This window comes from Cetorhinus maximus, chromosome 18 (genome assembly GCF_964194155.1).
Source record: "Cetorhinus maximus chromosome 18, sCetMax3.hap1.1, whole genome shotgun sequence".
Classification (NCBI taxonomy): domain Eukaryota; kingdom Metazoa; phylum Chordata; class Chondrichthyes; order Lamniformes; family Cetorhinidae; genus Cetorhinus; species Cetorhinus maximus.
Window position 1 is genome coordinate 73414611 of NC_135896.1, and position 24855 is coordinate 73439465.

The 24855-nt window shown below is 43.5% G+C and overlaps 1 protein-coding gene across 2 annotated transcripts in view; it reads right to left on the bottom strand.

Annotated features, from left to right (window-relative positions):
- Positions 1-24855, bottom strand: part of LOC144693247 (tau-tubulin kinase 2-like) — a 313940-nt gene that overhangs the window by 78738 nt on the left and 210347 nt on the right. For both annotated transcript variants that reach the window (XM_078562916.1, XM_078562915.1), the window contains exons 8-10: positions 12582-12674; positions 6945-7070; positions 2998-3155 (exon numbers count right to left, since the gene is read on the bottom strand). In XM_078562916.1, the coding sequence (XP_078419042.1) occupies positions 2998-3155; positions 6945-7070; positions 12582-12674 (377 nt within the window). The remainder of the gene's footprint in view (positions 1-2997; positions 3156-6944; positions 7071-12581; positions 12675-24855) is intronic.

A 24855-nucleotide genomic window follows, 5' to 3' on the forward strand; every position in this document is an offset into this window, starting at 1 on the left:
GAGGGTGTAAAGCAAGAGTTTGGCCGGGAGAGCATTGAAGTCACTGATTTTGTCATTTCCCCGTCACCATATCCTAAAGTCCTCAAACATCATGTTTGCCCTCCAACAACATCACTGCAATCTATGTGAATGCAGACTGCTGCGTCTGCTAGGACATCAAAATAAAATTGCTCTTACCGCAACCATTATTACAGTAACTTATAATGAATTTTTCATGTTAATGATGTTAGCAGTTACTAGCAGCAATTCACAAACATGTTACCCAGAAGGAAAACCCAGTCAAACTTGGAAATGAAAGGTATCAATAAAACTTGTCTGAACTGGTCTTGTACACCTTAAAATGGAACTCCACTATTACTGGTACCAGTCTTACTGGGATTGGGCAATTTTGAACCGTTTTTTCCTTCTGGGTAATACTGATTTTAGTGATTTAAGTTTTTATGCCAATTGACTTGTGAAACTGAGAAATGAAGTAGAAGTCCCAAGGTGCAGAACGTCATTGAGCCAGGCCCCCAAGATGCAGAACACATTGTTAACCACTTGCTTCATTCTACAGAGTAGTCAATTTTCAAATGGGGTCTGCAGCAAGGTGACAGTTAGATGGAATCTGACACCACTCCAAGGGACAGTTCCCAAATCTGTAAATGTTCCTTTTGTCTTTTTGTGTTTTTGAAGGAAAGTATACATCAGGAAGCTTTGCAAGTATTTTATTCAGTTCTTCCGAGGCCATCAAGATGGGCACTGGAGGCTACATGGAAATGGGTACAAATTATGTTGCCAACTGATCCAGGTTCCATATTACCAAAAGAATTACTAGAGCAGGGAATGGTACAATTTGTTATTTTCATGTTGAGATAATGTAGGCGAAGTTTCATAAACTATTGTTATCTGTAGTGTCTCTTATTACTGTTCATCATTACTTTCAATAACCTTATTCCATAGTTTATAGCCTAAGCCATGGTTTGATAGCATCTATTCCACTGCTTTCCCCAAGGCTAGTAAATCCCAAGAGGACTTGCACCATATCCAGGAAGCTAAATAAAGCACTGTGGTCATCTGTTCCACCGCTATTTAACACCAAACACCAGGGAGCAGCAGCTTATTTAAGGAACAGTCTTTGCTGTGAAGCATGAAAGAATAGGAGTAAAACTCAAAAATGTAACTAAGTCTTGAAGTAAGGCATTGCTAAGCTTTGGTCTTAAAAAGTGTAGATTGTAGGAAGAAGAGAATACATGAGAAGGTAAGGAATTCCACAATTTTGACTCTGGGAAGGAACGGGTAGAGATGGAACAAGAAGAATCAGCAAGGAAAAGCATATAGGGCCTACAAGTTCTTTAAATAAATATAGATACATTAAGAAATTAAGAAACAAGGAGGAACCCTTTAAAGCTTAACTAAAATTACCATGTTTCTAAAATTTACTTAGATGATAAATGCTCTATGTGGCATTAAAGTTGCTGCCACCTGTTATAAAAGCTGGGTTTTTGTCTTCCTTTAAGTACAGATTTTTTTTAATGTGTGTGGCTACAGGCATACAAGGTTAACTTGTTCTCGAAATAACTGGTGTTAAGATGGATGTGGTCCTTCCTCAATAAACTGAGTAAAATGGTGGGATGATCAACCATTCACCTGTACGTAGCAAGATTCTTTGCTCCTTAGAGACCTGCTGGAATGCAGAAAATTTGTCCTAGGGCTAAATAGATTACACATGGTTAAAGCATGGGCCAATTACAAATGGAGTCTCAGCAAGAGATTCTATGCAAATGATTTACTGTTGTGGCATTGACCCATGCTTTATTTAGGGGCACTTTGGCTAGGACAAAGCTTCAGGCTTTGCTCAATGGTCTTTGTTAGGTGCTCACATTCAGAGCTTTCATTTTTGAAATTTGCACTTAATTTAATGGGCATCAATATCACCTACCCTTGTATTGGGAAACTGAAGTAAAAAAATTCAAAAGTCTTACTGATTACTGGGTTGTTAGAAATAAGGGACACTCAAATTCTGTTGACTTATTTCATCTTTATTCTTTTCTGAATGTTTATAGTATCATAATTTCAGTGTGTTTTACTACATTTGTGCAAATTTATTAATTTCAATTGCAAAGACTGACCTATGAGAGATTAGTTACCAACTTCCACAGTAAAATTGAGCAAGTGGTAGGCATCTCATGCAGTCTCTGTTGTGATATCCCGCAATAAAAAGGACATTAATCATGTGACATGCCATCCCATTCACAATACACAGGCACAGGTTCCAGTTTATAGAAGATTTGGTTTGCTTATGAAACAGCCTGCCTGCGAATATATATTAATGCTGTTGGGAGACAGCCCAAATCCTACAACCACCTACTGACTGATTTTTTTTATTATTCGCTCATTGGATGTGGGCATCGCTGCCTTGGCCAGCATTTATTGCCCATCCTTAACTGCCCTTGTTCAGAGGGCATTTAAGAGTCAACCACATTGCTGTAGGTCTGGAGTCACATGTAGGCCAGACCAGGTAAGGACAGCAGATTTCCTTCCCTAATGGACATTAGTGAACCAGATGGGTTTTTTGCGACAATCGGTAATGGTTTCATGGTCAGCATCTGGCTTTTAATACCAGATTTTTATTGAATTCAAATTTCACCATCTGCCAGGTCCCCAGAGCATTAACCTGGGTCTCTGGAATATTAGTCCTGTGACAATGCCACCGCCTCCTCACTATGATCACTAAAAGAATTACATCAATCTTCCTTCCCCCCCGCCCCCAGCTACTCCAAATATCATTCTGCAATTGCATCCCAAGTATTAGATCACTTATGGGTCTTTCACAAGTATAGCTGGAATTAACACACACTGGTGAACTGGCCTTCTCTCGACTGATCCATGACGCCACTTTGAGCATTGCCTGAATCGTCATAGTTGGGAGCACTATTACTTTGTGAAATATTTCTCCTATGGATTCAAAGTATCAACAGCAGCCTTAGGACAATCTTCTAATGGTGCCCTACTCACCCAAGAGCAGCAGGTGTCTGCCGTGTATGTAGCTGAGGAGTGGTGGAGGTGGTTATCATGGTAAGTGATCCATCTGTCCCAGTTTTCTCCCAGTCGAAAGGGTCACTGTCAACAACCCCGTGTGCTTTAATGCTGCTGTCAAATACGGACATCAACAACTGCAGAATAAAGGGAAATAAAGGCAGACCAGGATTAACTAAGTTAAAACAGTGGAGTAATGGGCCAGGTATGCTGAATGGGATAGTTAGAGAGAAAATAAGGTGATACATAGCTTGCAGTGATTACAAGCAGGGTCTTCAACAGGCACTCACTCCTTCAATAAAGCCCATGTGATTTTTAATGGCTTTTGGAGTACTCAAGATGAGAATGTCACCTTGATATCAATTATGATAATGTGGAATTTGTGACAGATTTTACTGTTTTGCATCTTTGCAAGAAACACATTTTAGAATGAATGACCAACATACCATGCCACTGCAAAATTCACAGCCACTGAAGAATTATTGATGAATCACAATTGAATAGCAGCCAACAATTGGCCAAGAGGTAATAGTTTCTATTTCTTCTCAGGACTATACTTACATGGTTTTGAATTCAGCCATATTTTCAAATACTAAAAAAATGATAGGTCTACAAACTTACCAAACCACTAACTAAAATAGCAAAACAACCCAGAGAGGTCCAACGTTACTGATAACTGGGAAGAAACAGTAAAAGATGTTTGTTGAATCTTGGGTTTGCATCCTCCTGCAGTGTTGTATCACTTTCAATATTTCACAAGTTATATTTTATTTGATGAGATGAAATGAAAAATAATTCTAATTTATTTTGTAGAGCAGGTTTTCCTTGCTGTATTTGCATGGAGTAGCATATTTGTTTATATACCATCATTTCGCCACTTCTGTAACAAGGTTACATTTTTACAATTAAATCTTAATTATTGTAAATAAAAATTAGTACAGTTCGCTTGCAAGTTTTGTCATGCGTTGAATAATAGCATCCCAAACTGTAGGAGCTTGGTCAGTCTTACTAGGTTCTAGGGAATCATGCTTTTTTGTGTTCCATAATCATTGGGATTGTCCATTACTTTATCATCCCGCAACCTGCCTTCTGTAGAGACCCAGGACCTGTATAATAGCTTAATTCTTTTCTATGACCTTAAAAATAAGTTTCTCCAACTTCTTTGCGATCAAACAAAAATAATGTTTCCAAAGGTGTAAGGGAGGCTGTTTGCAGAATGGTGCAGGTACTACAAAAAGGAAGAAAATCTTATTTCCTTTATCAATCAGACATAATGCAAGAGGCATAAAAGAATTCAGGGGGAAAGAAGGCCTAGCTGGTCCTAATCTTTGCTGCTCTGTTCCTGTTCCCAATGTTAACATGAACAAATAAGACATTAGGCAATTTATAGGTGGATTTATAGAGGTACGAGCCATTGGCCTTGAACTAGGAATGTTTTCCTAAGATCACTCAGTCCAACAAGCCCTTATGATCTAAACTGCCTGCAAAACTAAATTCAAGAGGGATGGGCGAGGCTAGTACTGACCTGAAGGACCCAACTCAGTGTCTTCGGCTTTTTTTTAGGTCCACCTTTTTGTTAATTCTAGAGTGGAGAATCTAAGCGAGATTTGGTGGATTGTAAAATGGAGTAGACACAGTTTGAGCAATTCTCATGTCAATCTGCAACAGAAAATGGACGAACACATTTCTTGCACTATTTGATAATCAGCAGGAGCAGCCATCTCTTCTGACCTAAAGATCCTAATAAGAGCGCTCCTTGTAATGGATTTAAATACAGAATGACAAATCTGCCACCTTCTTAACTATGATTTAATTGCTAATATTATTCATCATTGTGTAATGTATTCTCCTTAGTTTGATCACCTACCTGGCCAACAGAACACCTGGGTACATCCCCTGCAACCAGAGATTGTTGAGAGCATGAAGAAACAGCTTATATAGTACACTTTTTTTTGAATTGGGCCTGGGTCTGAACAAGAAAATAAAGAATCCACTGAGGATACTGGATCTCAATCAGGCATCGGCAATCGCAGTAGAGATCAAAGTGGTGCACCCGAGGTTCCCATCTTGTGTTCTGTTGTGCCTTCATTCTAGAGACTGGGTGCCTGAGCTCTCTAATGCAATGTCTACTACTGAGAAAGACACAAGCAGCAACACTGTCAGAATAGCTTCACTTCCAAGTCATATAAAATCATGACAATATTTCTTCCTCAATACTGGGTTGATTTATCCCTACATAATGGGAGCACCATCACCACAAGGACTGGTGTAAGATTCAAAGGGAATCCCTACCACAATCTTCTAAGGGCTGCTAGGGGTGAACAATAAATACCAGCTATGCTTACATGACCAGCTATATCCTAAATATAGTTTTGGTTTTATAAAACAAATAAGACAAACCTATATTTTGAGCTATCTTTTTGTGCAATATGATCCCCATTGGATATGGGCCAAGTACTGGTAAATGGGATTAGGTAGGTAGGTCAGGTGTTTCTCATGTGTCAGTGCAGACTTGATGGGCCAAAGGGCCTCTTCTGCTCTGTGATTGTGTGTGTGATATCCTGAGAATTTCAGGAGTTTCTCTTTTTTTTTAAAAGAACAGTCCTGTTGAAGGTACAAGGTCACAGCATTTCAACAGAGACTTTGAGAACAATAGGTTCCAGACAGGCAGTTTGTTTGGAAGATAGATTTTTAAGCACTGGGCAGAAGGCCAGTGGAATGGGTAACCAGCCCATCAACTGGTGCTGGTAGGAGTTTTGGTCCATCTTCTGGTCTTCTCATCGCGCTTCTGACAAATGGGTGCCCCACTGCAGCCAAGGCAGCACATAGATCCGGCGGTTCAGGTAGTAGGTGTGGGAGACAGTGTTGGTGGTGGTGAGAAAAATGACTTTGTCCAGTTGTGTCTCAAAATGACAATCTGGGTCATCCACCAGCCACAAAAAGCAGGTGATTCAGCTGCCCTTTCAAGAGTCCTTTCAAGATGGCACTGGCCAGATTGGGAGCAGGAACAGAGCAGAATGTTGCACTCCCCTGATTTTTAGGTTGCTACCACGTTATTTCTGCCCAATAGAGCCAGTGAAAATCTCTCCAGAGAGTCTTAGAATTGTAGCAACAAACCAGTGCCTGAACAGCCTGCATGCAACAAATGAAACATAAGATGAAACAGGTAAGATAGATAAAAGGATAACTATACTTCCCTCTACTAATACTTGCTAAAAACAGCAAGGCTTGGCCTTGGAAGCGGGAAAGGAATACTGAGAACTTAAAAATTCTGTCAAACCTAGATACAAGTGCACAAAAATGTCAGATAGGGAAAAAAAGTTGGTCCATTTAGTCTGTCCCTGAGTAAAAGCTATCTTACAGGCCCTGAATGTTTATACAGGACAGGTGATCCTGATGAGGTCAGAACAAAAACACACTTGATTCTCCAGGTCCAAGATTTGTTAGGTTCCTACAGTGTATGAGGAATGACTGAATGAATGACAAAGAACAATAAGTAAACCAAACTTTAATAGCTCAGTGGTGCAGCTTGCAAGTGTACAAGCACATTTCACCCCAAAGTGGTGAGATAGAACATCATATCTCCAATTATTCATTATGGAGGCGGGGCAGGGTGGAATTTCCACATGTTACGAATGGCAAAAGTGTAACGGTGGCTTTCACGAATGGGTTTGCAGGTTCATAATATATGGCATATATAGGAAGTTTCCCCATGGAGAGTTCCTAATCTCAGCTGGACTCAGGAGGAGGCAAGGATCTTTACTACATGGAGAAAATAAATACTGGAGGCCACGAGAAGCTTTTGTTACTCTTACAGTATCTTCCAGCAACTAGGTGAAGAAAGGCAGAGATTTGGCAGAGACTCTGCGCATGGAACTATGATGGGTCTGTTTAAGATTCTCACTCACACTTGTACAGTAATTTACCTGGTAATCTGGTTTGGTGAAATAATCTAAACAAAGAACATGCTCCAGAAATAAAGCGAACTCTTGGGGGAGGTGCTTCAACATAAGGCGGTGATCATATTTTTCTTTTATCAAGCCTACTTGTTCCTGTAAACACAGAACAGAAAAAACAGACACAGATTTAATCCATATACATCTAATTAGCAACACTGAGGTCATAAGTTTCAGCTCCAGTCAGTTCACTACATCAACTAATTATAGATGACAGCCTACTTTATAACTCAAGACTCAGCAACAAAAAAAACCTTAAACCTTAAATATTACTCATGTTCTTTTGTTTTATAATGTTAGCCACTGGCTCTTTTATTTAGTTTCTTTCCAGAAAAGGTGTCACCTGTGGTCCTCTGGGTAACACTCGTGCTTCCCATTCAGGGGTCTGTGGGTTCAAGCTCCACTTCAGCAACTTGAGGTCTCTAGGCCGATGCTCCCAAGTCAGTACTGAGGGAGTGCTGCACTATCTGAGGTGCTGTTTTTCAAATGATACTTCTAACTGAGGTCTGTCTGCTCCGAGAGGGGCTGGGGAGTGGGTGGCAGGTGAAGGATCTCATGACACTTTTGGCAAAAGAGTATTGGAATTTTCTCCCCTGAGCCCTGGCCAATATTTATCACTCAACCATCAACACTTAAATGGTTTAACTGATCAAAGTCACATTGCTGTTTGTGAGAACTTGATGTGTGCAAATTAGCTTCCATACTTCCACATAACAACCAAGGTTCTCCCAAAATTGTGAGGTGCGCATCAATTGGGAATGTGTTGCACAGGGAATAAACAGACTGCATGCATACAACATTCCCTTAGGGTGCACACATGCAGGTTAATCTTGAAGGGATTGTGCAGTGCAACAAGCTGACCATTCACAGCAAACAGAAATAAGAGGGAATGTTGATTACAACAGTGGACTATACTTTAAAAAGTACTTCATTTTCTGTCAAACACTTTGGGCATCTTGAGGCAATGTAAGGTGCCGCTTTAAATGAAAGTCTTTCCTGCTTTCCATTAAATACCTCATACAAATTATCAATCTTTTCCTTGTTTAAAATGTTTAGCTTCTAATTCATAATTGATTTTCTTTTTCTATCTAAACTAGATATTGCTTCTTTTATAGTTCAATGGTCTACTGTAGTCTCCTTTATTGCCCTTCTCTGAATGCTTTCCACTGCATGAGCATCTTTTTGCTAAATACAGCATATAGGAATCATACACCCTACTTGGCCCGATCAAGGCTTTATCATGATAAATTCTGATTTGTTTTACCGTTTTTCAGGAGGTAGCAATTACCTTGAAATTGCTTTGGGTGAGAACACAAGAACACATTAAACAGTAAAAATACTCTTATAACAACATTTGTGCTGTTTTCCCTACTCAGGCAGCCCCTTTCTCCATTCCCTCCAATTGAAGGAGCTCCTTAAATATATTGGAGGTGACAAAATTGCAAGAACTATATTCCCTCCTTTGCCTGCTCTGATGGCACCAGCATTATAGCTTGGCAGACAACAAATTCTTTACTTGCCTTATCAAAGTAGTACCACAAGGAAATCCAAAGCAAGCTAATGGCTAAACCTTCCTTACTTTTTGAAGGAGACATTGAGCTTTTGTAAAACAGAAAATACATAAAAATACAAGTTTGGTCCATGTAGTTTTTCAACTAGTTATCTCTCTTGGGTTCATGGTTTCTCACCCTTAAATTCAAGCAGCAAAACATTCTGTGGAATCCCAGGCCCTCATACTGACACACTATTTCCTTCAAGCTTCATCTCAATGCTCATTCGTCAATGCTATGTACTTAAACCACTCAATAAGACCATGAGTTCTAGATTCTCATCACACTCCATGTAAAAAAAAACTCCTAAATTCCATACTTCATCTGTTGTTGAGCCCTTGTTCTGGGCTTATCCAAAAGTGCAAACAGTTTTTCCACATCGCTCTTGTGAACCTTCTCTCAATTTTAAACACCTCTATCAGATCTCATTTTCATCTTCTATTTTCCAGAGAAAAAATGCCCATTTTGCTCAATCTTTCCTACCGGTTGCATCTTCTCAATTCTGGTTCACACCTTGAAAATGTTTTTATGTACATTTGCCTGTGGCTTCATTATTTTTGGTAGTATGGAGGCCAGATCTGCACACAGTACTCAAGTCTGATCCAACCAAGGCCCTATGAAAAAAAATTAACACTACAACTTGTGCAAGTGTCAGTATTCTAGACAATGCTTGACTGCTTCAAGCAGATTTAGTTTGCTCAGGAATTGAGCTCATGACTAGCAAAGAATGTTTTAAGTTAGAAAAGTGCAGTGTTATGCATATAGGTAGGGCAAATGCTGAACTTACATACACCATACCGAAAAAACATTAAAACAGGTGGAGAATGAAAGAGGTCTGGGTGTTCTAGTGCGTAGATCTTTCATGGAAATGCCATGAAGCGGTTGCTAGAGTAAATAAGGAGGTGCATTTATTGGATAATTGACAACAAGACAAAGCATCCAGGACTGTCACTGACCTCATCTCCTCTGGAGATCTTCCCTCCACAGCTTCCAACCTCATAGTCTGCCAACCTCGGATGGCCTGCTTCTACCTCCTACCCAAAATCCACAAACAGGACTGTCCCAGCAGACCGATTGTGTCAGCCTGTTCCTGCCCCACGGAACTCATTTCTTGCTATCTTGACTCCATTCTCTCTCCCCTTGTCCAGTATCTTCCCACCTACATCTGTGATTCCTCTCACGCCCTACATCATATCAACAATTTCCAGTTCCATGGCCCCAATCGCCTCCTCTTCACCATGGACGTCCAATCCCCCTACACCTCCATCCCCACTGGGATGGTCTGAGGGCTCTCAGCTTCTTCCTCGAACAGAGGCCCGAACAATCCCCATCCACCACTACTCTCCTCCATCTGGCTGAACTTATTCTCTCACTGAACAATTTCTCCTTAAACTCGTCTCACTTCCTCCAAATAAAAGGTCTGGCTATGGGCATCCGCATGGGTCCCAGTTATGCCTGTCTCTTTATGGGTTATGTGGAACATTCCTTGTTCCAGTCCTACTCAGGCCCCGTCCCAAAACTCTTTCTCTGGTACGTCGAAGACTGCTTTGGTGCCGCTTCATGCTCTCGTCTGGACCTGGAAAAATTTATTAATTTTGCTTCCAATTTCCGCCCCTCCATTCACTTTCACGTGGTCCATCACTGACACTTCCCTTCCCTTCCTTGACCTCTCAGTTTCAATTTCTGGTGATAGACTGTCCACCAATATTCATTACAAGCCTACCGACTCCCACAGCTACCTTGACTACAGCTCCTCACACCCCGCTTCCTGTAAGGACTCCATCCCATTCTCTCAGTTCCTTCGCCTCCGTCGCATCTGTTCTGATGATGCCACTTTCAAAAACAGTTCCTCTGACATGTCTTCCTTCTTCCTTAACCAAGGTTTTCCACCCACGGTGGTTGACAGGGCCCTCAACCGTGTCCGGCCCATCTCCCGCGCATCCGCCCTCACACCTTCTTCTCCCTCCCAGAAACATGATAGGGTCCCCCTTGTCCTCACTTATCACCCCACCAGCCTCCGCATTCAAAGGATCATCCTCCGCCATTTCCGCCAACTCCAGCATTATGCCACCACCAAACACATCTTCCCTTCACCACCCCTGGTGGCATTTCACAGGGATCATTCCCTCTGGGACACCCTGGTCCACTCCTCCATCACACCCTACACCTCAACTCCCTCCCACGGCACCTTCCCATGCAACCGCAGAAGGTGCAACACCTGCCCCTTTACTTCCCCCTCCTCACCGTCCAAGGGCCTAAACACTCCTTTCAAGTGAAGCAGCATTTCACTTGCACTTCCCTCAATATAGTCTATTGCATTCGCTGCTCCCAATGTGGTTTCCGCTACATTGGAGAGACCAAACGCAGACTGGGTGACCACTTTGCAGAACACCTTTGGTCTGTCCGCAAACATGACCCAGACCTCCCTGTCGCTTGCCATTTCAACACTCCACCCTGCTCTCATGCCCACATGTCCATCCTTGGCCTACTGCAATGTTCCAGTGAAGCTCAACGCAAACTGGAGGAACAGCACCTCATCATCCGACTAGGCACTTTACAGCCTTCCGTAATGAATATTGAGTTCAACAACTTTAGATCATGAACTCTCTCCTTCCCCACCTCCATTCCGATCCCCCCTTTTCCAATAATTTATATATATTTTTCTTTTCCCACCTACTTCCATTATTTTTAAATGTATTTCCATCCATTGTTTTATCTCTACCTTTTAGCCTATTTCGATTCCCTCCCCCACCCCACCCCCACTAGGGCTATCTATCCCTTGCTCGTCCTGCTTTCCACCCTTAATGTCCCCATTAGCACATTTCTTAGCTAATATCACCACCTTCAACTCCTCTTTGTCCCTTTGTCTATGACATCTTTTGGCAATCTCCACCTATCACTGGCCCTCTATCCAGTTCTACCTGGGTTGCCCCCTTAAATCAGCTTATATTTCACCTCTTTTCTATTTTTCCTTAGTTCTGATGAAGAGTCATTCGGGCTCGAAACGTTAACTGTATTCCTCTCCGCAGATGCTGTCAGACCTGCTGAGTTTTTCCAGGTATTTTTGTTTTTGTTGAAGCATATTATTTGGTTCACCTTCCAGACCCAAAGAGAATCTATGCTAATTCCCAGTTCCTTTTCCCAAGCAACAAATAAAACTCCCTTATTAAATGTCACCCCAACCTTCTTGATCCTGAAGCTCATAGTGCTTCAAATTTATTTCCCACTCAGTCTTTCTTTAGCCAGCTTTAATTGAATCCTGTTATATTTGGCATTTCTCGATCATCAATTCAAACTCATCCATTTTATTTCTGATGCTCCTGGCATTTTAGCTCATTTTTTGTATTCATATGACTCCTCTCTAATTATTAGTCCAGTTATATTCCCTTTCCCATGTGGGATTTTGAAAGCAGGTAACTAAAACACCATTCATGTAGGCAATATATTTGAGTCTGATTTTAAAACAAGGTAAAACGCATTGTGCTTCACTAATAGAAAACGTTCATAGCTAAGTTAAGAAGAGTAAAACCCTTTTATTTTAAGTGGTTCAACTAGTTTATATGGTGTCTGGCTGATCTATACAGACCAGAAAGGGCTAGGTTTAGCCTCCAGTCTGTGCTCAGTTAGCTAATTCAGCTAGGTAGCATTTTGGATGCTATAGCCAGCTGCAGTTTATAATTTATCCAAGTCCTCAGAATTTCTTGAAAACCGCAAAAGAAGGGATTGTATGTATGAATACCAGCAGGTGCTGTTAATTCTGGACTTTTAACTTCAACCTCAGTCTCATGAATGTTTAATTGCACTTCATTAATACAGATGGCTTTTAATGATGAAAAGCATTGTATTATGCAGACATACAAGCCCTGCAGTCAAGATATCAGACCAACTGCACAAAGGACCCCATTCTCAATAAGACCAACATCTGCTGACGTTGCACTGTGCTTTTACTTCCATTCCAGTTGCTGTGTAGGTAATTAACTGAATGGAAGTCACTGTAATCTTTCAGTAGTACACTGAATTCTGCGTTTGTGCTTCAGTTTATTGTTTTTATAAATACCTTGTCCTTTATCTTCCTCCATGGTAGCTGCCCAACGACAAACTCCACCAACATGTAAAACAAGGACCAAAGGTCATCATGTCGGCCCATTTCCTGTTTTAAAAAAAAACTATAAGCATGAGGAATACAAATGCCGTCAGAAAGCTGGATAGAGAGAACAATGCTGACTTTTTTTTTGTAATGGTCTCAGATCAATCAGCAATGAAATCTATTAACAAAATTACTTCATTCACTCTTTAAAAATTCACTGAATATCATCACACTGAGACCTGTACTGTGTTTAAGTGTTTATAAAACAGCCATTCTGTGATAAGGACTTCCTCAGCTTAATAAAACAAATTTAAAAGTGGCCTCCGACATATCAATTGTGCTGCGAATTTTCTCCTTGAAAAGGAATTGTGTACTCCTGTCAAATTAGTTGTGGCAATATGGCAATTCTTCCAATAGCAAACATTAAAAAGAAAATGCTGGCCAGTCCTGTCAGTCTGTAGAGCTGCAGCTGCACCTTTTACTCTCCCATAGCATCTTCCCCTAAGGCCCTGACTCAGTTGCCATGGAAGCATGTTGCATTGGGATAAATATATAATTGCATCTGGTACTATACAATGGAATAGATGGACCTGTGGGACAAGCGTCATTAATGGTGGGCTATAATAATTTCTTTAAATTGAATTAAAACTTTTAAAGCATAAATTAGCAGTGCAGACACAGTTACACAATTTAATTAAAACAAATTCATTCATTTCACTTCTAATGTTTAATTTTATTTATTTACCTGACCAAAAGTTGCAGTGGTGATAATAGAGATAAAATTAGTTAGGGATAAAGGTCCTAGCATTGATAACCAGCAAGCACATGATATTTTTTCCTTTGGTTTCTTCACAATTTTAACCAATTTACCTGATTTGCAGTACAATATAGTCTTAATCTTGGTGTATTTTCATTCAACACAATAGTGTGTTTAATGCAATAAAACATCCCAAGGCACTTCATGGGAGCATTATAAAACAAAATATGACACTGAGCCACATAAGGAGATATTAGATCAGATGACCAAAAGCTCAGCAAAACAGATAGGTTTTAAGGTGTGCCTTAAGAAGGAAAGCAAGGTAGAAAGAGAGATGTAGGGGGGCTATTCCAGAGTTTACGGCTTTGGCAATTGAAGACACGACCACCAATGGTGGAGCGGTTAAAATCAGGGATATTCAAAAGGTCAGAATTAGAGGAGTATAATGGTTAAAATGCAAGTGTAACAGCAGATGGAGGATAATAGGTTATCTGTAAACATGTATGAATTTTCCCTCAGGTTTGATCGATAATATTAATGCCATTGAGGTTATAATCTGAAAGATTATTTAAAATGACAGACATACTTGTGCCTTCACAAGTGAAATATGTCAACATTTTGAAAATCTAAATGTGTTACCTTAAAAAAGGTAATGTTATGAGACACAATGATGCAAAGCTATTCATGCTCTAAAAAATTGGATCATTCAGCAAACTCAAAACTTTATATACAAGTAGGTTTAAGGGTTCATCAAAGGCTCACTCAGTAAATGCATGAATATATGGTAGTGATCTGTACCAACCTGGAAGGTCACATGTTTGATCCCTGGACTCAATCAGGGTGAGGGCACTACAATTGTCTGCAGGGAAAGAATCATCAGCCAAGAGTTTCACTCCTGATCTGATAAATCCTGCTGTTAGTACACCTGTAATAATTATTTGCTAAGAAAGCATCACAGCATCAAGTAACCGGTCATTAGTGGCTGCTTTGATTGATACATGATTGTGTAGGTACTTTGGAATAGTTCCATGGGCGTGCAAGAACTTGTCTACTCCCTTTAGGAGAGCAAGCACAAGAACAGAAAAATCAGAAAACTGGTTTTGCATGTATGGGCATAAGGCAGTGTTTCTCTTGTTCACATCCAAGGACAGTTGCTTTAATGATGGATATAAGTTTATTTTTAAAAGTCTGATCCTAGCCAGACTATAGACTGCAAAAGAAATGTGTCAATATATTTCATGCAAAAAACCACTACAGCTAACAAATATTTTGTATATATATACATACATATGATGAATTGTATCATTTCAAAAGGAGTAAAACCTGGGGAGGTTTGTGCACAAATCTTTGAAGGTGGCAGGACAGGTTAGCAAAGCAGTTAATAAAACTTATGGGATCCAGAGTTTCATAAAATGAGGCAGACAGTACAAAAGTAAAGAAGGAAGTAATGCTAAACCTACCTAAAACGAGTTTGGCCCCAGCTAAAGTATTGGGCACCATATTTTAAGGAAGGCCATGAAGGCTTTGAAGAAGGTACAGAAGAGATAACCCAGATTAGTTCCAGGGATGGGGGATTATAGTTAACTAAATTGACTGGAGAAGCAGAGGTTGTTCTTTGTCGAGCAGAGAAGACAGAGAGAAGGTTTGATAGAGGTGTTTAAAAACATGAACAATTTAGATAGATTAAATAAAATGAGAAGCTGTTTCTAATAGCTGATGGGTCAGTAATGAGGGGGCACAAATTTAAAGTGATTGGAAAAGGAGCCAGAAGCGACATGATGAAAAGCCTTTTTAAAAGAAAATGTGACAAGTGATTTGGATTTGGAATGCGCTGCCTGTTGGCGGATACAGATTCAATAGTACCATTTGATAGTTAATTGGATTAATACTTGAAAGAGAAAAAAAAATTACAGGGATAGGAGTGAGAAATCAAAACACAATCAATCTATGCTTTGGTAAGAAAAGTCCATGAAGCTACATTTGGAAGTTTGTGACATACAAACAAAATATTATGAATGGTACTACGCTGCTCCTCTTCTCCCTGGGTGTTAATAGATTATGAAGCACATGAATCACAGAATGTCACAGTGCAGAAGAGGCCCTTCGGCCCATCGAGTCTGCACCGACACGTGAGAAACACCTGACCTACCTACCTAATCCCATTTACCAGCACTTGGCCCATAACCTTGAATGTTATGACGTGCCAAGTGCTCATCCAGGTACTTTTTAAAGGACGTGAGGCAACCTGCCTCCACCACCCTCCCAGGCCATGCACTCCAGACCGTCACCACCCTCTGGGTAAAAAAGTTTTTTCCTCACATCCCCCTAAACAGCTGCTCCCTATCCACCCTGTCCATGCCCCTCATAATCTTGTCCACCTCGATCAGTTGCCCCTCAGTCTTCTCTGCTCCAACAAAAACAACCCAAGTCTATCCAACCTCTCTTCATAACTTAACTATTTCATCCCAGGCAACATCCTGTTGAATCTCCTCTGCACCCACTCCAGTGCAATCACATCCTTCCTATAATGTGCCGACCAGAACTGCACACAGTACTCCAGCTGTGGCCTCACCAAGGTTCTATACAACTCCAACATGACCTCCCTACTTTTGTAATCTATGCCTTGATTGATAAAGGCAAGTGTCCCATAGGCCTTTTTCACCACCCCACTAACATGCCCCTCCGTCTTCAGAGATCTATGGACACACACGCCAAGGTCCCTTTGTTCCTCAGAACTTCCTAGTGTCATGCCATTCATTGAATACACTTTGGAAGGAGTAATTTGACAAGGAAGTATCACCTAACACTTTTCAGGGTTAAATTCCATCTGCCACTTATCTGCCCATTTGACCATTCCATCTATATCTTCCGGTAGCCCAAGACACTCAACCTCACTGTTAACCACCCGGCCAATCTTTGCGTCTTTCGTAAACTTACTAATCCTACCCCCCACATAGTCATCTATGTCGTTTATATCAATGACGAATAATCGGGGACCCAGCACAGATCCCTGTGGTACGCCACTGGACACAGGCTTCCAGTAACTAAAGCAGCCTTCTGTCATCACCCTTTGTCTCCTACAACTAAGCCAATTTTGAATCCAACTTATCAAATTACCCTGTATCCCATGTGCATTTGCCTTCTTTATAAGTCTCCCATGCGGGACCTTGTCAAAGGCTTTGCTGAATTCCACATAAACTACATCAACTACACAACCCTCATCTACACACCTGGTCACCTCATCAAAAAATCCAATCAAATTTGTTAAGCATAACCTCCCTCTGACAAAGCTATGCTGACTATCCCTGATCAAACCTTGCATCTCCAAGTGGAGATAGATTCTCTCTTTCAGGATTTTCTCCAATAGTTTCCCTACCACCAACGTGAGACTCACTGGTCTGTAGTTCCCTGGTTTATCTCTACAACCCTTCTTAAATAGCAGAACCACATTAGCTGTTCTCCAGTCCTCTGGCACTTCCCCCATGGCCAGAGAGGAATTAAAAATTTGGGTCAGAGCCCCTACGATCTCCTCCCTTGCCTCCCTCAGCAGTCTGGGACATAAATCATCCAGACCTGGAGATTTGTCCACTTTTAAGCCTACCAACACCTCCAATACATTGTCACTCCCTATACCAATTTGCTCAAGAACCTCGCAATCTCTCTCTCCGAGTTCCATACCTCCATCCTCATTCTCTTGGGTGAAGACAGATGTGAAGTATTCGTTCAACACTCTACCAATGTCTTCTGGCTCCACCCATAGATTGGTCCCTTATGGGCCCTACTCTTTCCCTGGTTATCCTCTTCCCATTGATATACTTACAGAATATCTCGGGATTTTCCCTACTTTTACCAGTCAGAGCTTTCTCATATTCCCTCTTTGCTCTCCTAATTGCTTTCTTAAGCTCCACCCTGCACTTTCTGTACTCCATTAATGCCTCCGCTGATTTGCTTCCCTTATACCTGCTAAAAGCCTCTCTTTTCCTTCTCATCGTAACCTGAATATCACTGGTCATCCATGGTTCTCTGGGCTTATTACTCCTTCCTATCACCCTAGAGGGAGCATGTTGAGCCTGTACCCTCCCCATTTCCTTTTTGAACGCCCCCCCACTGTTCTTCTGTAGATTTCCCCACAAGTAGTTGTTCCCAGTCAACCTTGGCCAAATCCTGCCTTATTTTACTAAAATCCACTCTCCCCCAATCCAAAACATTTTTTTGCAACTTGTCGATTTCTTTGTCATAACAAGCTTAAATTGTATCATGTTGTGGTCGCTATCACTAAAATGCTCGCCCACCACCACCTCAGCCACCTGTCCGGCTTCATTCCCCAGAATTAGGTCCAGCACTGCGCCATCCCTTGTTGGACCCTCTACATATTGACCTAAAAAGTTCTCCTGTACACATTTCAAGAAATCCAGTCCATCCAAGCCCTTAGCACTATGTCTATCCCAATTAATGTTGGGAAAGTTGAAATCCCCTAATATAATTACCCTATTGTTATTGTTTTTACACACCTCCGCGAATTGTGCACATATTTGCTCCTCAATTTCCTGCTGACTATCTGGGGGTCTCTAATAAACACCTAATAATGTGGCTGCCCCTTTTTTATTCCGAAGCTTCATTCGATGCCCCCTCCAAGATATCATCTCTCCCTACTGCAGTGACTGACTCCTTAACTAATAATGCAAGGAATACCAGGAGTGTGTAATGGTGGATGGAAGCAGGGAGCAGAAAGTAAACAAAGGCTGGCTACAGAATTTATCTTTTAAATTAAGATAAACCTTGTATATGTTCCAGTCATGAATACAATAAGGTCTATACTTCAACAACATACAATTGAGTTATTCTAGTTTTACCTTGTGAGGTACAAAATACAAGAAATTTTATTTTATTTTGGCATTAGCTGTATTTCAATCTGCACCATGATAAACAGGACGCAGGTCTAATACATTCAAAATCCTCGCATTCATATCTCTCGAGATTTCACAAATCATTTTAAAAATCTCATTAGCAGAACTCAAGTTAAAAATCATGGACATATGTTGCTGTCAATCAATTGAGCTAATAACTTGTTAAGGAGTTCATTTAAATTCCTGGCTTCCAGACTCTTGGCAAATACATTTTATAAATGAATAAACAATTGGTGGAACCAGCAAACAGTCTCAACAGTTACTGCCAGAAACAGGAAGAGCTTCCCATATCAGCTGGATCTAAGACACTTGGATTTTAAAATATTAAATTATCTAACATGAACCAACAATATCGATAGAATTTTAGAGTAGAATGGAAATTAATTATTAAAACATCTCAGTTTGAGAACATTAATGAAGATTTTTATAGTGCAGGAGAGGCAAGGAGAATAGTGCGCATCCCTTGCTTGAATACACTAAGCATATGAGGAACCTACGAAGTGTTAACAAATGATTTTAATAGTCCACACACGAACATAGTAGTAAACGTAATGCGATTTGGTTTCCAAGTATCTTCTCTCCTTTGTCTAGCGTAATATCCAACATGACATTGAATAAGCAATTTAGTGCAAGAATTTCCATCCACTGACAAACTGCTGTCCTGTTGCTTTTGTTAAAAGCATGCTTTATCTGCTCATCTGAAGCCAATGTTTGTTGAACACAACTACTCGCTGGATATAAGACCACCACAAAATGACATGGCACCATCTGAGAAAATTTGTGTGTGAGGTGTATGTATCTGTGTGAGAGGGGGTGTGTGGGTATCTGTGTGAGAGGGGGTGTGTGTACATCTGTGTGAGAGGGGGTGTGTGTACATCTGTGTGAGAGGGGGTGTGTGTACATCTGTGCGAGAGGGTGTGTGTGTGTCTCTGTGCGAGAGGGTGTGTGTGTGTCTCTGTGCGAGAGGGTGTGTGTGTGTCTCTGTGCGAGAGGGTGTGTGTGTGTCTCTGTGCGAGAGGGTGTGTGTGTGTCTCTGTGCGAGAGGGTGTGTGTGTGTCTCTGTGCGAGAGGGTGTGTGTGTGTCTCTGTGCGAGAGGGTGTGTGTGTGTCTCTGTGCGAGAGGGTGTGTGTGTGTCTCTGTGCGAGAGGGTGTGTGTGTCTCTGTGCGAGAGGGTGTGTGTGTCTCTGTGCGTGAGGTGTGTGTGTCTCTGTGCGTGAGGTGTGTGTGTCTCTGTGCGTGAGGTGTGTGTGTCTCTGTGCGTGAGGTGTGTGTGTCTCTGTGCGTGAGGTGTGTGTGTCTCTGTGCGTGAGGTGTGTGTGTCTCTGTGCGTGAGGTGTGTGTGTCTCTGTGCGTGAGGTGTGTGTGTCTCTGTGCGTGAGGTGTGTGTGTCTCTGTGCGTGAGGTGTGTGTGTCTCTGTGCGTGAGGTGTGTGTGTCTCTGTGCGTGAGGTGTGTGTGTCTCTGTGCGTGAGGTGTGTGTGTCTCTGTGCGTGAGGTGTGTGTGTCTCTGTGCGTGAGGTGTGTGTGTCTCTGTGCGTGAGGTGTGTGTGTCTCTGTGCGTGAGGTGTGTGTGTCTCTGTGCGTGAGGTGTGTGTGTCTCTGTGCGTGAGGTGTGTGTGTCTCTGTGCGTGAGGTGTGTGTGTCTCTGTGCGTGAGGTGTGTGTGTCTCTGTGCGTGAGGTGTGTGTGTCTCTGTGCGTGAGGTGTGTGTGTCTCTGTGCGTGAGGTGTGTGTGTCTCTGTGCGTGAGGTGTGTGTGTCTCTGTGCGTGAGGTGTGTGTGTCTCTGTGCGTGAGGTGTGTGTGTCTCTGTGCGTGAGGTGTGTGTGTCTCTGTGCATGAGGTGTGTATGTCTCTGTGCGTGTGTGTGTATCTGTGGGTGGTGTGTGTATGTATCTGCGGGTGGTGTGTGTGTGTATCTGTGGGTGGTGTGTGTGCGTGTGTGTGCATGTGTGAGGAGTGTGTGTGTATGTATCTGTGGGAGGTGTGTGAGAGTATCTGTGGGTGAGGTGCGTGTGTGTGTGCGTATCTGTGAGTGAGGTGTGTGTGTGTATCTGTGGGTGAGGTGTGTGTGTGTGTGTGTGTGTGTATCTGTGGGTGAGGTGTGTGTGTATGTGTGTGTATCTGTGGGTGAGGTGTGTGTGTATGTGTGTGTATCTGTGGGTGAGGTGTGTGTGTGTGTGTGTGTGTGTGTGTGTATCTGTGGGTGAGGTGTGTGTGTGTGTGTGTATCTGTGGGTGAGGTGTGTGTGTGTGTATCTGTGGGTGAGGTGTGTGTGTGTGTATCTGTGGGTGAGGTGTGTGTGTATCTGTGGGTGAGGTGTGTGTGTATCTGTGGATGAGGTGTGTGTGTGTGTGTGTGTATCTGTGGGTGAGGTGTGAGTGTGTGTGTATGTATCTGTGGGTGAGGTGTGTGTGTGTATCTGTGGGTGAGGTGTCTGTGTGTGTGTATCTGTGGGTGAGGCGTGTGTGTGTATCTGTGGGTGAGGTGTGTATCTGTGGGTGAGGTGTGTGTGCGTGTATATGTGGGTGAGGTGTGTGTGTATCTGTGGGTGAGGTGTTTGTGTGTGTGTGTATCTGTGAGTGAGGGGTGTGTGTGTGTGTGTATCTGTGGGTGAGGGGTGAGTGTCTGTGTGTGTGTATCTGTGGGTGAGGGGTGAGTGTGTGTGTGTGTATCTGTGGGTGAGGGGTGTGCGTGTGTGTATATCTGTGGGTGAGGGGTGTGTGTGTATCTGTGGGTGAAGTGTGTGTGTGTGTATCTTTGGGTGAGGTGTGTGTGGGTGTGTATCTGTGGGTGAGCGGTGTGTGTGTGTGTCTATCTGTGGGTGAGGGGTGTGTGTGTGTGTGTGTGTGTGTGTATCTGTGGGTGAGGCGTGTGTGTGTGTGTGTGTTTGTGTGGGTGTGTGTGTATGTGGGTGAGGGGTGTGTGTGTGTGTGTATCTGTGGGTGAGGGGTGTGTGTGTGTGTGTATTTGTGGGTGAGGGGTGTGTGTGTGTATCTGTAGGTGAGGTGTATGTGTGTGTGTATCTGTGGGTGAAGTGTCTGTGTGTATCTTTGGGTGAGGTGTGGGTGTGTGTGTGTGTGTGTTTATCTGTGGGTGAGGTGTGTGTGTGTATCTGTGGGTGAGATGTGTGTGTGTATCTGTGGGTGAGGTGTCTGTGTGTGTGTATCTGTAGGTGAGGTGTGTGTGTGTGTGTGTATCTGTAGGTGAGGTGTGTGTGTGTGTGCATCTGTGGGTGAGGGATGTGTGTGTGTGTGAGGGATGTGTGTGTGTGTATCTGTGGGTGAGGGGTGTGTGTGTGTGTGTATCAGTGGGTGAGGTGTGAGTGTGTGTGTATGTATCTGTGGGTGAGGTGTGTGTGTGTGTATCTGTGGGTGAGGTGTGTGTGTGTGTGTGTGTGTATCTGTGGGTGAGGCGTGTGTGTGTGTATCTGTGGGTGAGGTGTGTATCTGTGGGTGAGGTGTGTGTGTGTATCTGTGGGTAAGGTGTGTGTGTATCTGAGGGTGAGGTGTGTGTGTGTCTGAGGGTGAGGTGTGTGTATCTGTGGGTGCAGTGTGTGTGTGTATCTGTGGGTGAGGAGTGCATGTGTGTGTATCTGTGGGTGAGGGGTGTGTGTGTGTGTGTGTGTGTGTCTGTGGGTGAGGGGTGTGTGTGTGTGTATCTGTGGGTATGGGGTGAGTGTGTGTGTGTGTGTGTATCTGTGGGTGAGGGGTGAGTGTGTGTGTGTATCTGTGGGTGAGGGGTGTGTGTGTGTGTATCTGTGGGTGAGGAGTGTGTGTGTGTATCTGTGGGTGAGGGGTGTGTGTGTGTATCTGTGGGTGAGGGGTGTGTGTGTGTATGTCTGTGGGTGAGGTGTGTGTGTATCTGTGGGTGAAGTGTGTGTGTGTGTATCTGTGGGTGAGGGGTGTGTGTGTGTGTGTGTGTCTATCTGTGGGTGAGGGGGGTGTGTGTGTGTGTGTGTGTGTATCTGTGGGTGAGGGGTGTGTGTGTGTGTGTATTTGTGGGTGAGGGGTGTGTGTGTGTGTATTTGTGGGTGAGGGGTGTGTGTGTGTGTGTGTGTGTGTGTATCTGTGCGTGCGGAGCGTGTGTGTGTGTGTATCTGTGTGTGAGGTGTATATGTGTGTGTGTATCTGTGGGTGAAGTGTCTGTGTGTATCTTTGGGTGAGGTGTGGGTGTGTGTGTGTATCTGTGGGTGAGGTGTGGGTGTGTGTGTGTATCTGTGGGTGAGGTGTGTGTGTGTATCTGTGGGTGTGGTGTGTGTGTGTATCTGTGGGTGAGGTGTGTGTGTGTGTGTGTATCTGTGGGTACGGAGTGTGTGTGTGTGTGTGTGTATCTGTGGGTGAGGTGTGTGTGTGTGTACCTGTGCGTGAAGTGTGTGTGTGTGTATCTGTGGGTGAGGTGTGTGTGTGTGTGTATCTGTGGGTGAGGTGTGTATGTGTGTGTATCTGTGGGTGAGGTGTGTGTGTGTATCTGTGGGTGAGGTGTGTGTGTGTATCTGTGGGTGAGGCGTGTGTGTGTGTATCTGTGGGTGAGGCGTGTGTGTGTGTATCTGTGGGTGAGGCGTGTGTGTGTGTATCTGTGGGTGAGGCGTGTGTGTGTGTATCTGTGGGTGAGGCGTGTGTGTGTATATCTGTGGGTAAGGCGTGTGTGTGTGTATCTGTGGGTGAGGGGTGTGTGTGTGTGTGTGATTCTGTGGGTGACGGGTGTGTGTGTGTGTATCTGTGGGTGATATGTGTGTGTATCTGTGGGTGAGGTGTGTGTGTGTGTATCTGTGGGTGAGGTGTGTGTGTATCTGTGGGTGAGGTGTGTGTGTATCTGTGGGTGAGGTGTGTGTGTGTGTATCTGTGGGTAAGTTGTGTGGGTGTGTAGATGTGGGTGAGGTGTGTGTGCGTGTAGCTGTGGGTGAGGTGTGTGTGTGTGCTTGTATCTGTGGGCGAGGGATGTGCGTGTATCTGTGGGTGAGGTGTGCGCGCGCGCGTGTGTGTGTGTGTATCTGTGGGTGAGATGTGTGTCTGTGTGCGTTTCTGTGTGTGAGTGGTGTGTCTGTGTGTGTATCTGTGGGTGAGGTGTGTGTGTGCATGTATCTGTGGTTGAGGTGCATGTATCTATGGGTGAGGTGTGTGTGTGTGTGTGTGTGTGTGTGTGTATGTATCTGTGGGTGGTGTGTGTGTATCTGTGTGTGAGGTTTGTGTGTCTCTGTGTGAGGTGTGTGTATGTATCTGTGGGTGAGGTGGGTGTGTGTTTGTGAGGTTTGTGTGTATGTGTGTATCTGTGGGCGGTGTGTGTATGCGTATATCTATGGGCGAGGTGTGTGTGTAACTGTGGGTGAGGTGTGTGGATCTGTGTGTGTGTGGGTGTGTGTATGTATCTGTGGGTCGTGTGCGTGTGTATCTGTGGGTGAGGTGTGTGTGTGTGTGTATCTGTAGGCGAGATGTGTGTCTGTGTGTGTATCTGTGGGTGAAGTGTGTGTGCGTGCGTGTATCTGTGGGTGAGGTGTGTGTGCGTGTGTGGTGGGGGTGAGGTGTGTGCGTATATGTGTATATGTATGTATCTGTTCATGGTGCGTGTGCGCGTGTATCTGTGGGTGAGGTGTGTGTGTGTGTGTGTGTATAACTATGGGTGAGGTGTGTGCGTGTGTGAGATGTGTGTGTATATGTATCTGTGGGCGGTGTGTGTGTGCGTGTATCTGTGTGTGAGGTGTGCGCGCGCGTGTGTGTGTGTATCTGTGGGTGAGATGTGTGTCTGTGTGTGTTTGTGTGTGTGAGATGTGTGTCTGTGTGTGTATCTGTGTGTGTATCTGTGGGTGAGGTGCGTGTGTGCATGTATCTGTGGGTGAGGTGCATGTATCTATGGGTGAGGTGTGTGTGTGTGTGTATGTATCTGTGGGTGGTGTGTGTGTATCTGTGTGTGAGGTTTGTGTGTCTCTGTGTGTGAGGTGTGTGTATGTATCTGTGGGTGAGGTGGGTGTGTGTTTGAGGTTTGTGTGTGTGTGTGTGCGCATCTGTGGGTGGTGTGTGTATGCGTATATCTGTGGGCGAGGTGTGTGTGTGTAACTGTGGGTGAGGTGTGTGGATCTGTGTGTGTGTGTGTGTATCTATCCGTGGGTCGTGTGCGTGTGTATCTGTGGGTGAGGTGTGTGTGTGTGTGTATCTGTAGGTGAGATGTGTGTCTGTGTGTGTATCTGTGGGTGAAGTGTGTGTGCGTGCGTGTATCTGTGGGTGAGGTGTGTGTGTGTGTGTGGTGTGGGTGAGGTGTGTGCGTGTGCGTATATGTATGTATCTGTTCACGGTGCATGTGTGCGTGTATCTGTGGGTGAGGTGTGTGTGTGTGTGTGTAACTATGGGTGAGGTGTGTACGTGTGTGTGTATGTATCTGTGGGTGGTGTGTGTGTGCGTGTATCTGTGGGTGAGGTGTGTGTGTGTGTGCATCTGTGGGTGAGGGATGTGTGTGTGTGTGAGGGATGTGTGTGTGTGTATCTGTGGGTGAGGGGTGTGTGTGTGTGTGTGTATCAGTGGGTGAGGTGTGAGTGTGTGTGTATGTATCTGTGGGTGAGGTGTGTGTGTGTGTATCTGTGGGTGAGGTG